Source organism: Cucurbita maxima, unplaced genomic scaffold, assembly GCF_002738345.1.
Source record: "Cucurbita maxima cultivar Rimu unplaced genomic scaffold, Cmax_1.0 Cma_Scf00003, whole genome shotgun sequence".
In the NCBI taxonomy this organism is placed as follows: Eukaryota; Viridiplantae; Streptophyta; class Magnoliopsida; order Cucurbitales; family Cucurbitaceae; genus Cucurbita; species Cucurbita maxima.
In genome coordinates this window covers 4039980-4054786 of record NW_019272019.1, presented here as the reverse complement: position 1 = coordinate 4054786, position 14807 = coordinate 4039980, and the positions used below count along the sequence as shown (strand labels likewise).

The following is a 14807-nucleotide window of genomic DNA, read 5'->3' as shown; positions in this document are numbered from 1 at the left end:
TTTTTTTTTTTTTTTTTTTTTTTTTTTTTTTTTTTTTTTTTTTTTTTTTTTTTTTTTTTTTTTTTTGTCTAAAAGGATGCTCGTGTTCTTACTATTCCCTAATCTAATCAACTCATACTACTCAATCTTAATCATAAAAGTCGGGTTGTAGATTTTTTTTTTTTTTTTGGGTTGAATTTTTTATTTAGTTTGCGGGTTTGGCACTCGCCCAAGAATATTCAACTTTTGTAATAGATTTATTGAAATAATATTTATTTATTTACATTGTTTAAAGAAAATAACAACCCGACAACCTAACTCAACTCAACTCGAAACTAGAAAATTGGGCTAAGTTGTGAACTTTATTCAAGTTGCTCGAGCCACCAAAAGATTTTTCTAACCGAACCCAGTACTAATCCGTGTACAACAAACCTATCTATCTTGTTAGTTAATAGGTTATATATATATATATAATTATAAAACGTGTTTGAGAATTAAATAAAAAAGTAAAATTAGTTTTGAAGTGAATATCTTCCCTCCAATTTGAGGGATATATGTTGTCTTTTTGTCATGCCACGTGGGCCCCAATCCATGCCATGCTGACAAGGCCTCAGATTCCCTCATTAATTAAATTATTTACCCAATCTGGAATAAACCGGAGCTGGTTTTTCATTGACTTAACTCCTCCTCTTCCTCCCTCTTCCATTATATTATACAGTTGACTGTTGGATTAGATTCAAATACAACAACGCATCAAATGTTCATATCTTAATTTCCTCAAACCAATTAATCCCAATAATCAAGTAACAAAATTAAATGATTTCCAAAAACCCATCAGTTTCTGGGAATTTTTCTTCATACATAGAACAGATACAACGCCGGAAACAGAGACATCCATTAATCACCACTATGAAGCAGCTACTGTTTCTCCCTTGCCGGAGATCTGGGTCTGAACGGCCACCGATTTAGAAACAACCACCGCCGCCGCCGCCGCCGCTGCCGCTGCTGCTGCTTTCTTTGAAGCTAAACTGCACTTCTCGATTCGTTCATCTTGTTTCATTTGCTTTTGTCTACATTCGTCGCTGCAAAATCCCCTGTCTCCCCTGAAAAAACAGAGTCCATTTTCAAAACCCATATTCTAAAAATCGGATTGGATTTAAATTGATCTACCTGTACATGTAAATATCACGGCCAGGGACGAGAGGGCGAGTGCAAAGAGAACAAGCTCTGAGGAAATTAGCGTTGTCTTGTAGATCAACCGAGTGCCGTCTGTAATTTCTTGGGGACACCATTTTTTGGGTGATTGTTGAGTAACCAAGCGACGGCGGCGGTAATTGGTCGGTGGCGGAGCTGCCCAGATCGAAGGTGATCTCCGTCATGCTCGGCGTGCGTTTCATCGGAGCACGTGATCTCTTCCCCAAAGACATTTTTTAATTAATTTCCAAACCCAGAATCACAAAAAACCGGTTCTGGTTTCTGAAGGAGGAGGAAGAAGAAGAAGAAGAAATGAAGGGGAGGGAGAAGTGGAGGAGGAGGAGATAAAAAAGAGAGCCAGCAATTGAGGAACGAATCTGGTCCGTTCATTAGAATCGAGAATGACGCGTGTGAATAAATAAATAAAAAAAAATAAGGGATCCACGTCAGCCTGTCCATTTCAAAAATCAAATAATTTGTAGTTCTACTTGGAAAATCATTTAATGGAGTTGTTTTAAATTATTGAGCTCAAGAAGGGTATCTCCGTAATTTCACCTCTCTCTCTCTCTCTCTCTCCAAGGTTGGGAATCCGAGGAATGAAAGGTGGCAGTAAATTTCATGATTTTTTATTTTTTTTACTGCAGTGAAAGCAAACAATAGTGGAAGTAATTTGTAGTTTTAGGTGAATATTAAAACATTAATCAGTGGCTAATTAATCTAATGCATAGGTGTATGTGAGTGATGTTGATGGAATTAAGGAGGAATATAAGGTCCACTAAATTAGAGTGGTCCATTTATAAACTTAATACACTTCCTAGACTCACACATGTGGAGCACAGCTCACTTGAAGTTGAGGTTTCAGATTCCAATTATTGTTGTGTTCTTTCTTCTGCATAATTCTCACAATAAACCGCTTTCATTGTGTAAGCAAGCAAACTGCATCATTTTTTTTTTTTTTTTTTTGAATCTTTTCTCTATCAATAATCACATGTATTGCTCGGTGAATGTGAAGAAGTAGACCATTATCTCGGGAATAATGACCCAAGCTAATATTTGTAATGCTCCTTGTAACAATCCAATCTTACTATTATAAACAATGTTTCGTTGCTCTTTCTAACCCATATGAGATCATAATCTACCCCCGAGACTTCGCATCCTCCCTGGTACACTACCCAGATCCACCCCCCTTCGAGATTCAGTGTCCTCTCTAACACACCGTCCGATATCCACCAACGTCCTCGTTTGCACATTGCCCGGTGTCTAACTCTGATACCCTAGCCAATAATATTGTCCTTTTTGGAATTTTCCCTTTCGGGCTTCCCCTTAAAAATTTTTAACATAGTCGAAATTAAAACTAACATAAAATATGTATCATCACTCTATCGACAGAGAGTGAGGTGAAATTTATGGTGGGGAAGAATGGTTTGATAGGGGTGAAGCAGTGAGTGTTGTGGTTGGAAGAATGCCTTAAATGCACGCATCAGTTGAATGTTTCACCTTTTTCACAAATCATTAGAGTTCCATCAACTACTGACTTAAAAACAAAATTAACACAACCAAACATGTTTAGATCACTGTCGGCTCACAACATACTGATGGACAGATTTCTTCAGCCACTTTCAAGAAGAATGAGAGATTATTGCATAATTTGATATGGAACTGTCTTCACTCTTCAAACACTAGACCTTCATGAGTTGAACTTGAATCTCTGAGGATTCACAAGAAGAGTTTTCGAGGTTTTTCTGCTTACTGTGTTCTTTCATCATCTCGGCATGTTTGGTTATGTTGAAACCAGCATTATTGTTTCCACCAAATGCAGGCACCAGCTGGTCCATATCAAACACATCCTCCTAGTGTCCTCTTGGAGTAAACGAATTTCACTTTGTTGGCTGTTTTTGTCTCCAGGGAAGGCTTTGCAACCTGTAAACAAAACAGTACATCATCCAGCAGTGTAAACAACAAATAATTGCAGCAGGTACACAGAAATGGCAGTTTAGTATAGATACTAGAACTCTCCTATATGGACCACACATCATAGTGAGATGAACAGTAAATTCAGACACATTTGAAGGACAAGTAACAATAAGATTGCATAATGATTCAAAAGAGATACCTCTCCCTATCAGGCGTTTAAAACCCTGAGGAAAAACCCAAATAAGACAATATCTGCTAGCGGTAAACTTAAACGGTTACAGATGTATAGAATTGTCAATCCAAGAAGTTCGGGATGATGTTCCCGTAAAACATGTGCAGTTTCCTTTGATGCTTTCAATGAGATATTGACATGTCAAAATCCTTGAAATCAATCAGTCAGATCATACTCTCCTGGTCTGGTGGCAGATTCAAAATAGCATGCTCCATGCAATACAGATCTCACTATCAATCAAATGCATAAAACGTCATAGCTTGAGTATTGAACTAAAAACTTGTCAAAACAGACCTATAAGAACATAAATAAAGAGTCTTTGAATTAAACAATATGGTAAAGAAACATCCTCGTCGACCATTGTGTGGACTAAAAAGAAAATAAAGTAAAACAAAACAGAGGGAATGATCAATTCAATACGCAAGCTACTAAAAGGAAGGCACACCGCCCATGGGTTGGGGCATTAACCCAAGTTCCATGTGTAGAGTTTGTCCTGTTCAATAATAACACAAAAGCACTGCACAATTTCATACAAATATTAAATGTGGTAGGCACAGTTACAACTTAGGTAGAGAAAAGGGATGGAAACTGCCAACAAAAGAATTACTATAATTTCAAATGAAGAGGGGGGGTATGGTATGTACATGTCAATTAGGCATTAACGCCATTCTAAGATTTTGACACCTTCAAACACAACCCCTGCTGCTGCTCCCCCAGGCCATTAGTTTCTGTACAAATTGTTTTCTATTCCCACCTGCTTTATCCCCTTATAACTTTAGCTCCCTCGCACCATATTCAAACTAAACAAGGGCTGAGCAGAGTGTGTTTCCTCAAAAAAGGTCGAGAAAACACAACATTGCAGCAACCCTGAACATTCTTACCTGCCTAAACTGTCATCTTTTCGTGCATTCTATTGTCCAAACCAATGTTTTGAACATCTTTAACGTGTGAATTTACCTCGGCCAGCTCCCCAGAGAGTTGATCTCCATCTACACGAGGGTTAATCATCAAAGACCATTTTTGCAAGTTACGGCAATTGAGGACAGTAATTCCACTGACCACAAGCATCCAATTCAATTCCCATTTTTGGCCCGTAGCTCTCGAGTTCTCGTGATGGAACATCCAGGTGCCATGATTTGATCCCTAAACATGCATACATAATACTGAGAGGAAAAGAAGCTAAGTGGCCCAACTTCACGATGAGCCTCAAACAGCACGCTCACCTTACGGTATTATGCTGCCAACCCAAAAGGATCCACTAAATCAAAGAAATGGATCCCTCCCCGCTCAGAACAGATGTCTGCAGATGCTGTGCAACTTATTTCATTACTGTATGCTTCTGCTCTTCTTATCTTCAACTACTTAGGTTTAAGATTTCCGAGTCAATCACATACTCAGACACTGCTAAGGATCAGCATGCAATGTAGGCTTCAAAAGCTTAGCATCATGAGGATGCACACATAACATTAACCAAGAGGTTTCCTCTGAACCATTAAAACAATTCAAAAGCCATAATTAAATATCTCTCTTCCCAATAGTCCCAGCAGAACTTTGTCTTTTGTGCATACCATAATGCCAAGTATCTCTCAATTTGTCACCTGACTGATCGAAGTCTTCTGGGGAATTCTCTACCGCCGCCTTAGAAGGCCGGTAATTTCCATTCCTAGGGATTACCGCAGAGTTTGATTTCTCATCATCTTCCGATGGTGTTCCAGACCTGGACTCCACGTGTATATCCAGAGTCCTATGTCTTGGAAGAACTGATCTCAGACCCCTAATGTTGGAAGAGTTCTTCCCAGGCAAAGTAGATTGAGTAGACCCCTTCTGTCCGAGGAAGTCCTTGGGGAGAGATTCCATGTCCATGTAACAGTTCCTTGACTTCGCATCAGTGATCAGCGCAGCCCAATCTTCAGACTGAATCAAAGCATTAGCATTACCCATTACCTGGTTGAAAAGAACAATATCGAAGTTTTCAAATTGTCAGATAATAGTATAAGTATGTATCTATGTAGGTGTAAGAAAGACTGCAAAAACTTGATGGAGAGAAAAATAGAAGCATACCCACAGGGCCCTCCTGGCACGAGTCAGTGCTACATTCATTCGACGAATATCTGCAACAAAGCCAACGCCATGGTTGGAGGCACGCACACAAGACATGATAATCACGTCCCTTTCTTGACCTTGGAAAGCATCAACAGTATTAATATACAGATCCTTCCCTTCTTCAGAGATCAGAACCTCCTCAAACTCACGTTGGAGGCACTTCAATTGGAGCTTGTATGGTGTTATTATACCGACAGAAACTTTACCTATGCCTGAAGACTTCACGGTCTTTTGTAGATGTTCATAAATACGAAGACAAAATTGTGCTTCATGAGTATTTTGATATGAAACAGATCCCCCTCTATGAGATTCCCGTCCATGCGTAATATCAAAGAAAGTGTAAGGTCTAAGTAAAGGGTCCTTGTAGTATGTTTCATCAGGTAAATTAGCAACACTTTCACTGTCAGTAAGGCGTCCTTGGTAGAAGTACCTTGAAGGGAAGTCACGTATTTGAGGATGCATTCTGTACTGCACTGATAACAACATAGTGGGACATCCTGCTTGCTGGAATCTTTCAAAGAGACTTCTACTGTACAACAGTGTTCCTGCTGCTTTACTGATTACTGTGGCTGGGAGCTGCTGGGGATCTCCAACAAGCACACACCTTGCTGCACCAAGAGAAAGCGGTGGAAGAACAGCTACCTCACTGGCTTGGGCTGCCTCATCAATAACTACCATGTCAAAACCATGAGAAAGTCTAGAAAATAATTTGCGACCACTGCTTGATACTGTAGTGAAAACTATCTCAGCCTCGTTGGCAAAACTTGCCTCAAGACTAGCTCGTGCATCCTCCATATTGAAATTGCTGTTAGATCGAAACCTGCTTTCTAAAATAACAAGGCGTGACATCTCAACTAGAATTTTATCCCTACCTTCTATAACAGCAGCAAGGTTTTGCAACAATGCATCTCTATTTTGGTCACGAGCTACCAGAACATCAGGGTCAACACCAACAGATCCTTGAGAACGAACGGCAGCTGCAGCAACATTGAGTTCTCTCTGAAGATTACTGATTTGTTGAGATAATTGATTTTCACGAACCTTTAGCTGGTGCATCCATCTAAAGATTTCATCTCGACTTTTGACCAAAAGTTGTTCTGTTCTACGCTCAACTGAAACTGCTTGAGCAGCACGAGTTTGTGAATCAACACCAACTCGAGCCACATCAGGTCGATATACCTTCATCTCCCCATCAATAAACCCCCGATCAAGAACACGAGCAAGAAGCTCATCTGTTGCAGCATTTGAAGGTGCACACACTAACATTCTAGGTTTAGGACACAGTGTAGGAAGAGTGCGGAAAAGATTTTGGTCCATGTTTTGGAGTACCTCATCAATGGATCCAGTAGTGATATGATCTGAGCTGCTCTCATGAGCTTGTTTATAGCTTTCTGGTGCTAGTTTCTTGAGCAAAGAAGTATAGTAATGCTGATACTGAACCAGATGTATAACATTTAGCATTCCCCAAACTGTATGGGTCTTACCTGTTCCAGGAGGACCTTGTACGAGTGTAAAAGGCCATGGCTCTTGCTTCTTGACTGTCCCACTGCTTGTACCAGCAGCCGTATGAGTTGCTGCCCATTGGATTGCAGATAGCTGGGGTCCATTGAAGGTCCTATGCAGATACTCAACAAAATTTTGTGTGAAACACTCGGGCATAGCAGGTGATTGTTGCTCATACTTCGGAAATTGCTCAGGACTAGGCTGAAGGATTGAAGATTGCATCTGAGACAAATGGTAAACAATTAGCAGAATGGTAACAATTTAAAGGGGAATACATAAGGCGCCCTTGAATCCAAATAAATGCAAACACCACTACCTGCACATTGAGCCGACGAAATGCATGCAGGGCGACATACTCTCGTTGGGTTGTTGCAAGAGAACCGAGCAATGTTAAAAACCAAACATTCTTTGTCTGAAATTTTCTAAGTATATGATCTTCTTCAATCCTGCTATTCAAAAAATAGTAATAATATGAAAAATCGTATAAAATATAAGATAATATCATACAGGAAATCCTCCCCACAAGAATTTTGAAGAAAATAGGTTTTTTTTAACAAAAAGAACTTTAATAAATAGTCTCCTTTTCTGGTAAAAAAAAACAATAATACCAGTAATGATAAGAAATTCACAACATCAAATCCATGCTGACAATGACAACTGTGTAGCTTAATAACAAAAAACAAACTTTCTACAAACAGAAATAAAAGTGACACAAGCTATGAGTGATGATATGCGATAACTGTAGGAGGAAAAACATTTTACTTCCTTTCAGACAATTATGTTCCTTGTAAACCAAACAACAGTCAAGTCCCGTGCAAACCTCATTCACATTCAAGACTTCATAAACCCACTTTATACCCAAAATAAGTTATCTAATTTTTCAGTTACTCTTCATAACTGGAACTCAAAAGTACTACCGTAGTATCAACAATGGGACTTGAAGATATCTCTGCAAGCAGTGCTAATATCTTAGTGCAGCATGAGATTATAGTACTTGGAAGAAACTTCCGAGTAGAATTCACATTGCACCACTCAGAACTACATTGAGAAGATACTTGGCAAGTGCCTTCAAGCAGCAGCATTATAGACGTGCATCATTAAAGGTTAACAGAAATATCACTAAGATTGAACACTGAAATAATCAATGAATTAGAACCTCACAAGTCCAGTCCATCAGACTGAAAAAAGTTTTTTTCTTCAAAATTATTCTACAAGAGGTATTATATACATTTTGTAAAATAATTCAGTCAACATAAAATGGCAAGGAAACAACCATCATCAAATTGAAGAAATTGAATATGAACCTACCTATTAGGATCATATGAGTCCCCAACATAAAAATGAAGGATAGCCCCTGGAGGATCACGGGTGTCAAGGGGAATGTGTCTTCGTACAGTTCCAGCCACACGTCCACCAGATTCAGGGTCTTCATCATCCTCCTCAGATATAGTGCTGTTCCTCTTAGATCGAACTGCTCAGCATATTTAAAGATAATTTTAGCAAGAACAATGCCATATTGAAAAACTACTCACATCACAGTTTATTATAAGCTTGGAAGGAAAATATTATATCAGACCTGATCCAGGTCTGGGGCATGAAAGAACTGCCACATCGCCTTCCTTGAATGACCACTTGCACTCGTTCACAGGAAGAACTATTACATCATACCATCCTAAGAAAATAAGCCAGAATTAGCATCTAGTTAACTGCCTGTATAATAAGAACTTAGCGACTTTGACAAACAAGATAAGAATCAGATTGCCCTTTTCCACACAAGGGGAAGACTTGCAAAACACAACTGAAGATAGACCTTCATGATGCTGATGACAACTAAACTAATGATAAAATATTATATCTTCAAAACATAAATTAAAATAGCACATCATATGGGACATCTCTTGCTGGTTGTTAAGCACTGTTAATAAATTAAACCAACTTCAATATGCTCCAACAAATTACTAGACTCAACTGTCAAGCCTATTTTTTTGTGCCCTAAATATAAAACAAACCAAAACGTATAAATAACCTTTTAACTCATTAAATAGCTAGAAATGAAACTGCATGAAATTGAAATTTTCAAAAACTTATAACGAAAATATAAAAGCTGCATATAAAACTAAGTACCTCTTTCCCTCCTTTCAATATTCTTGACACGAACCATCACATGTGTATCTCTTGAGAATGATTCAGATAATTCCTCCCACGTACTGTAAAGTTGAGCACGGCATTCCTCAAATAACAAAGGTTCGAACACTTTGATGTATTCTTCCACAGATTCAAACCGACCAGGAACACACTGGAGTTCAGTTTCCTCTGATACATGACAATGCACTCAGTTAGATGATAAATAAATTGATTGTGACAGAGAACCATCCAACTACCAAATTACAACTAGCAACAAATTAGCAGCAGTCCGAACAATAAAATTTTAAAAAGAAAAACAAGACAATAGCTGCATGTAATGGGAGTTGTTTTTGTTATTTTATTGTTATAGAAATAATGACATTAGTACTCTTCAATATACTTCATTGTTTAATATCTAAAATTAAGAATATAACCGCATGACAAGCCTAAAGTGTGAAACATGTTGAAGCGGAGAGAAAAAATGGAAAAACAAACATTTAGCAATATTCAATTTAAAAGCCAAGTAAACTGCATTTTATTTTTCATAGAAAAGGGTGATTTCACTCCAGCATAAAGGAAAGTTGTGGTTCAATACTCAATATGAAAGGATATCCTTCCATCCAGCAGGCTCCCTAGAGGAAGACCCGCCTCATGTAGCTGTAGGATCCGTCTGTTATGTGTGGGCCTGAGCAAGACAAACATAACACTTTATAGCCACTATTAGAGGGATCCAACTTAACACACAATTTCAGTAAGAATATGATATAGAATCAAAATAAGCAGGCAAAAGACTGACTGCATTTTACTAAAACCATAGTTTCACAGCCAATTTCTTCCTTCTGTTGTACATATACTAGGGAGTATTTGATAATGAGAACTAGAAAGCAAAACTCAGCTGCAAGCCATACAAACGCAAAAGCATGTTAGACTGTAAAATTTAAAATGTTTGCAAGTAAAAGCAGCCCAACTCATCTTGAATTAGATGGGAACTTTTTGACACAACTGCTGATATAAACTTGGAAGAAATCAACACTCCATGCGGAAAAAAAAAATCAGTTCAGCAAATCATATATTCATGTGGAAAGGAACTTGTACCTGGGTGATGCCAAAATTTTTCGTTGGTCACCTCCCGTATAAGTCGTTCAACTGATGAGTCTTGATGAGTACTGACAGAATTCTGCTTCTTGGCAGAAAGATGCTTCTTATTCATCTGCTTGTGGTCAGAAGAACTTTGATTAGACATAGCTGGTTTCCTATTGGATACCTGCATATTCCTCTGCAACCTTGGATCTGTAGGTACCTTCCATGAGCCATGTCTAGGAATTGGTGGTAAGGACGCCTCTGCTGGGACATCTCCATCATTGTTTGGCCTGTTTGGCCGAGCTAGTAACCCAGAACTCATATCACCATTACTGTCCAATTTTGATTCACCGGATTCTGAGGAAATGCCTCCTTCATGACTTGAAACATCACCTTGTTTCTGGTCTTTATTAGCCTGCTTTTCCCCAACACGTTCATTAACTTGGGTTGCAATATGAACTTCCTTCACAATGCGAGTGGTTACAGGAGGTGGAAATGTTTGCCTTCGAGGCGTTGAAGTCTTGATAGGCCCAGCCATCTTCACATCTTCTAAATTAAGAAACATTGTCTGCCTATTACGTTTCTTCCCAAGCTTGGCTTCTAGATGTTGATCTATTTTCCTCTTTCCCGGGTTATTAGCACATTTTAGAGCATGACTTGCTTCAATACCCTTGACTTCTCTTTGTTTCGGAAGCAACCCAGTGTCTTCCTGAACACTATCTGTTGATGTATCAAGTTTAACATTGCTTTCTGTATTTAGGATACTGTTGCTTTTACGATCATTTGGCTCTGGATCGGAAGTTGAAGGAACATGATTACTACTTTTATCTATGGTACTATCAGAAATTTTGGTAGTGTTCTCGGAAAAATCAGGGGAAGGAGAATGTAGGCCCTTCTCTTGTGAAGCTTTTAACTGTTTATGCAAAACACTAACTCCATTTATATCAGCAGAACCCTCGGCATCAGACCATTCTCCTTCTTCCCTTTCCACTGATTGAGTGTCTCTAGAACCTGAAACCAACACAGGTGCAGCAGTCTGAACATTACTTAACTTAGATGATGATGTAGTCTTTGAATTTTGATCTGACAATTTGTTTTGTTCTTCTCCAATTTCAGGATTAGAACCAAGATTACTTCGAACAAAAGGCTGAAAACCTGATACGGAAGATGCATGAGAAAATGCATGGTTGTTCAATATTCTTTGGGAACCTCCTGATGCTGGAAACAAGTCTGAAGCATGGGAATTTGAAGATGGTTGAGCCTTCTGAGGCTGGAAGACAAGACCATCACTATCTTCATTATCCTCGACAGGGGGTTCATTAAGATCAAAAAGTAATTTTCCTCGAGAACCCATGTCATACAAAAATGCATAAAAACTAAATTGTAAACAGTCCCTATTGATACAATTGTCTCCAGCGAGGATCTTGAAAAGGATCCTGAGTCCAATAAACCTTGACCCTCAACTGCAAGTCCACACATAAATGAAATACAATTATATAGCATAAATAGAAAAGAAAGAATCACCAACGTAGTTTAAGATGAAAAGGAAAATATGTGCAGAAGAATAACAGATCAGGAAAATCAATGTGGCAGAAAAACACCCAAGTTTTAATTGATAGAGGCTTAATAATCACCATGTTTCGATGTTGTAAGGATCCAACGGACTCAATGTAAGCAAATCAACTCTCAAGAGGGAATAACTTCTACGAGAAGTGATACTAAAACGTCATTCATGTAAGCATGACAAAATTTGTTTCAAGTAAAATGTACAACTTTAGATAGAATGCATAGCTTGTGATACTGCATACAACTAAAAAGCATAATCCCCATCCAGATTATTAAATCGCACGTGATTCAGGACTCCAGAAAAGGTTCCAAACAACAACAACCACTAACGTCACCAGACTCACCACGACACAAAACGCCAAGTGAACATTGAGCAAACTAAGGGGAAGCTTTTAATTCGACCAAAACGCTTAATTGGCAAACACAGAACAACGACGTCCCCGTGTCAAACAAATTAGGTATTCATGGTCCAGAAAACAGTGCAAGACAGTTAGACTGAAAAACCAGTAAATCGCTCCAGATCAAGAGAGCCGCCATTAAACCAAATAGACCCATTCTTTAATCACGACCAGCAAGCATCTTTTCTCTAGGGCAAAAATGAAAAAAAAGAGAAACAGATAAATAATGCACACGCCTTCAACCAATTCCGCTTCTACGCTCGTCAAAATTCCCAAACCCGCCAGAGCTAACCAAAATCACTTCAATCCCAGAATTCAATCCCTCATTATAATTGCAATAAAAAACAACCTAACTTAGAGATCGAACCGACGAATATAAATCTAATCAATAATACGTACAGATTCAAAACTAATGCTACCAACCGATAGTCAAAGGTAACAATTAAGCAATTTGAATCTCATTACTGGAGGGCGACTGAACTTGGGGACGCCAACAAATTTCCAGGCGAAAAGAAGGGGAAAAAATTGGATGGTGTTCATGTTTCGAGAATTTTACCTTATGGATACTCCTTGAATCCTTGAATGCATAAATGGAGAGAGATAGAGAGCGAAAGAGAGAGAAGTATTGAAGGGAGGAGAAAGGGGAGCTCTTTGATTCGAGAGTCAGAGCAAGCAAGAGCGAGGAAGAAAGCGAGCACAAATATGAGGCAAACCAATATGTCATGGGGGTTTATATAGGAAATATCGAGACTCTTTCCGCGCTTCCGATTTTCTCCGTTCACCGTTAAATTTTCTCCCGGTTTTTTTTTTTTTATTTATTTATATATTAATTATCCTTTCAACACTTCGGAAACCCCAAAAAGTGCGCCTTGTATTAACATAATTACATTTTACCCCCGGATTCAGTGCGAATTGACTACTACGTCCCTGTGTATATGGGACTTCAGATCCCAAATCTGAGGGTATATTCGGTAACACGTGGTACAATTATATGTTTTCAAATAAATCCACCCCTTGTTTTTTTAAAATAGATAAATATTTTCAAATTTGTTTCATTTTTTTTTTTAGTTTTCATGTAATATTTGTTTTTTAGTTAGTAGAGTACTAGGGATTCCAATTATTAAATTTAAAATATTCTATCCACTCAATTAAGTTTTAATTTATAACCAATAAATATTATTTATTAAAATAAAATAAAAATAAATGTACAATTTAATTCTACTCCTATTTTATTTTTATTTTATGACGAGATAAATACGATGGAGATTAGAAAATAACAAAAATGATGGGCGAGCTCAATAAGAGTATTTTCGAAAATATAGTTTTTTCAAAATATTATTTAAATTTAATTATATTTTCGAATTAAATTTTAAATTTAATCTATATATTTTCACCCAACTTTAAATTTATTATTTATTGTTGAAATTAATCAAATAATAATAATACATGCTAGAAAGACATAAAGTGTATTTCTAAAAAAGTGCACTTTAATAAAAAAAAAATTAACAATAAACTAATATTATTAACTATTTGTGAGAATCATTAAAAGTATATGAGAATAAACTTTAATATTTAAAACAATAAACACTAAAATAAAATGAAATTCAAAGTACAAAATTAAAATAGCATATTTAAAAAAATTAATTTAATAGTTATTTGATTTTTATTTTTTTAATTTGGGTTTGTTTTTTTATGTGTTTTATTTTTATTTAAAAAACAAGTTAAATAAAGCTAATTTTGTTGGTTTTAATAACTTAGTTCATATTTAAAAAAACAATTATAAAGAGTAGATGTTAATTGAAAAACAAATAATTACTTTTGACTTCATATTCATTGAAATACGTTATTCATTAATGACACTTTTTTTTTAAATATTTATTCGACTTATTTTCTAGAAAAAACTTATAAAACGAAAATGATTTTTATTTTTTATATTTTTATGTACAAAAAAACGGAATTAGGTTAAATTCAACAACATTTCCCTTCCCTTTTTCTTTTTTAAATCAAAATATAAGTAAAAAATATAAAAATTTGTTTTTTATTGTGAAATTTCATATCGAGGGGTTGGATGTATTTTTTTTTTTTGTTTAATTTTGATTAAAAAATTAATTTTAAACTAAAAAAACAAGTAATTAAGATTTGATTGAAATACAAGATTAAAATTAAATTAAATTAAAATAGATGGACTAAAATGGTATTTTAATAAAAAATTATGCAAAATTTATTAAATTTTGTTACATTAATTACAAATTAAAATCTACAATAAATTATAATTTTTTAAAATTTGTCTCATTAATTTCAAACTCTACTTTCCACATTTGTAAATAAAAATTTATCACGTGTGTTTCATAAACTATAAAACATATTTATAATATAAAAATAAATAAACCCAGTTCAAAATATTAATCAAAATATTATTAGGACCATAACAGTTATATTTTAATAAACTCGAATATAATTAAATTTTTATATATATATATATATGCATGGATGTATATTCGATAAAAATGTTGGAGACAACTCAATAATGTATATATATATATATGGCTTTTCAAGCTAGCCTTATACGTATCTTAAGGAAACTCTTCATTGGACGAACTTAGATCGAACAAGCTGCTGACTAGACTACTCCACCCCTTTACGGTTCTAAGATGGTAGCGCGTTTATATTTTGCTAAAAAAAGTTTCAATAATGGTAATATTATTCAACAATTA

General features: G+C 36.3%; 2 protein-coding genes and 1 long non-coding RNA gene across 4 annotated transcripts; all 3 read right to left on the bottom strand.

Moving 5' to 3' along the window:
- Positions 1-714: 714 nt before the first annotated feature.
- Positions 715-1517, bottom strand: LOC111476480. Its single transcript, XM_023120153.1, has 2 exons — positions 1150-1517; positions 715-1082 (listed from the first exon to the last, which is right to left on the bottom strand). Exons 1-2 carry the CDS (start codon positions 1404-1406, stop codon positions 887-889), a joined length of 453 nt encoding a protein of 150 aa, XP_022975921.1. The 5' UTR covers positions 1407-1517; the 3' UTR covers positions 715-886.
- A 1136-nt stretch (positions 1518-2653) lies between these two features.
- On the bottom strand, positions 2654-3457 carry LOC111474366. Its single transcript, XR_002715980.1, has 2 exons — positions 3287-3457; positions 2654-3093 (listed from the first exon to the last, which is right to left on the bottom strand). It is a non-coding gene; the product is annotated as an uncharacterized LOC111474366 (long non-coding RNA).
- Positions 3458-3724: 267 nt separating this feature from the next.
- On the bottom strand, positions 3725-12822 carry LOC111474282 (probable helicase MAGATAMA 3). Of its 2 annotated transcripts, XM_023119434.1 has the most exons (9): positions 12650-12822; positions 11285-11592; positions 10145-11140; positions 9050-9238; positions 8502-8597; positions 8234-8396; positions 7242-7371; positions 5381-7147; positions 3725-5263 (listed from the first exon to the last, which is right to left on the bottom strand). In XM_023119434.1, exons 2-9 carry the CDS (start codon positions 11481-11483, stop codon positions 4835-4837), a joined length of 3969 nt encoding a protein of 1322 aa, XP_022975202.1. In that variant the 5' UTR covers positions 11484-11592; positions 12650-12822; the 3' UTR covers positions 3725-4834. The 2 variants fall into 2 exon arrangements, with proteins under 2 accessions (XP_022975202.1, XP_022975194.1); XM_023119426.1 differs by having other exon boundaries at positions 10145-11592.
- Between the last annotated feature and the right edge of the window lie 1985 nt (positions 12823-14807).

What these genes read in the sequence shown, in the direction of transcription:
- LOC111476480 (XM_023120153.1), bottom strand. Translation starts at nt 1,406, where the DNA reads ATGTCTTTGGGGAAGAGATCACGTGCTCCGATGAAACGCACGCCGAGC. An exon ending in CGTGATATTTACATGTACAG is followed by an intron (nt 1,083 to 1,149) that starts GTAGATCAATTT and finishes CTGTTTTTTCAG; the next exon opens with GGGAGACAGGGGATTTTGCA.
- LOC111474282 (XM_023119426.1), bottom strand. Translation starts at nt 11,483, where the DNA reads ATGGGTTCTCGAGGAAAATTACTTTTTGATCTTAATGAACCCCCTGTC. An exon ending in TATTGAAAGGAGGGAAAGAG is followed by an intron (nt 8,598 to 9,049) that starts GTACTTAGTTTT and finishes TTATTTTCTTAG; the next exon opens with GATGGTATGATGTAATAGTT. An exon ending in GTGCCAGGAGGGCCCTGTGG is followed by an intron (nt 5,264 to 5,380) that starts GTATGCTTCTAT and finishes CTTTTCAACCAG; the next exon opens with GTAATGGGTAATGCTAATGC.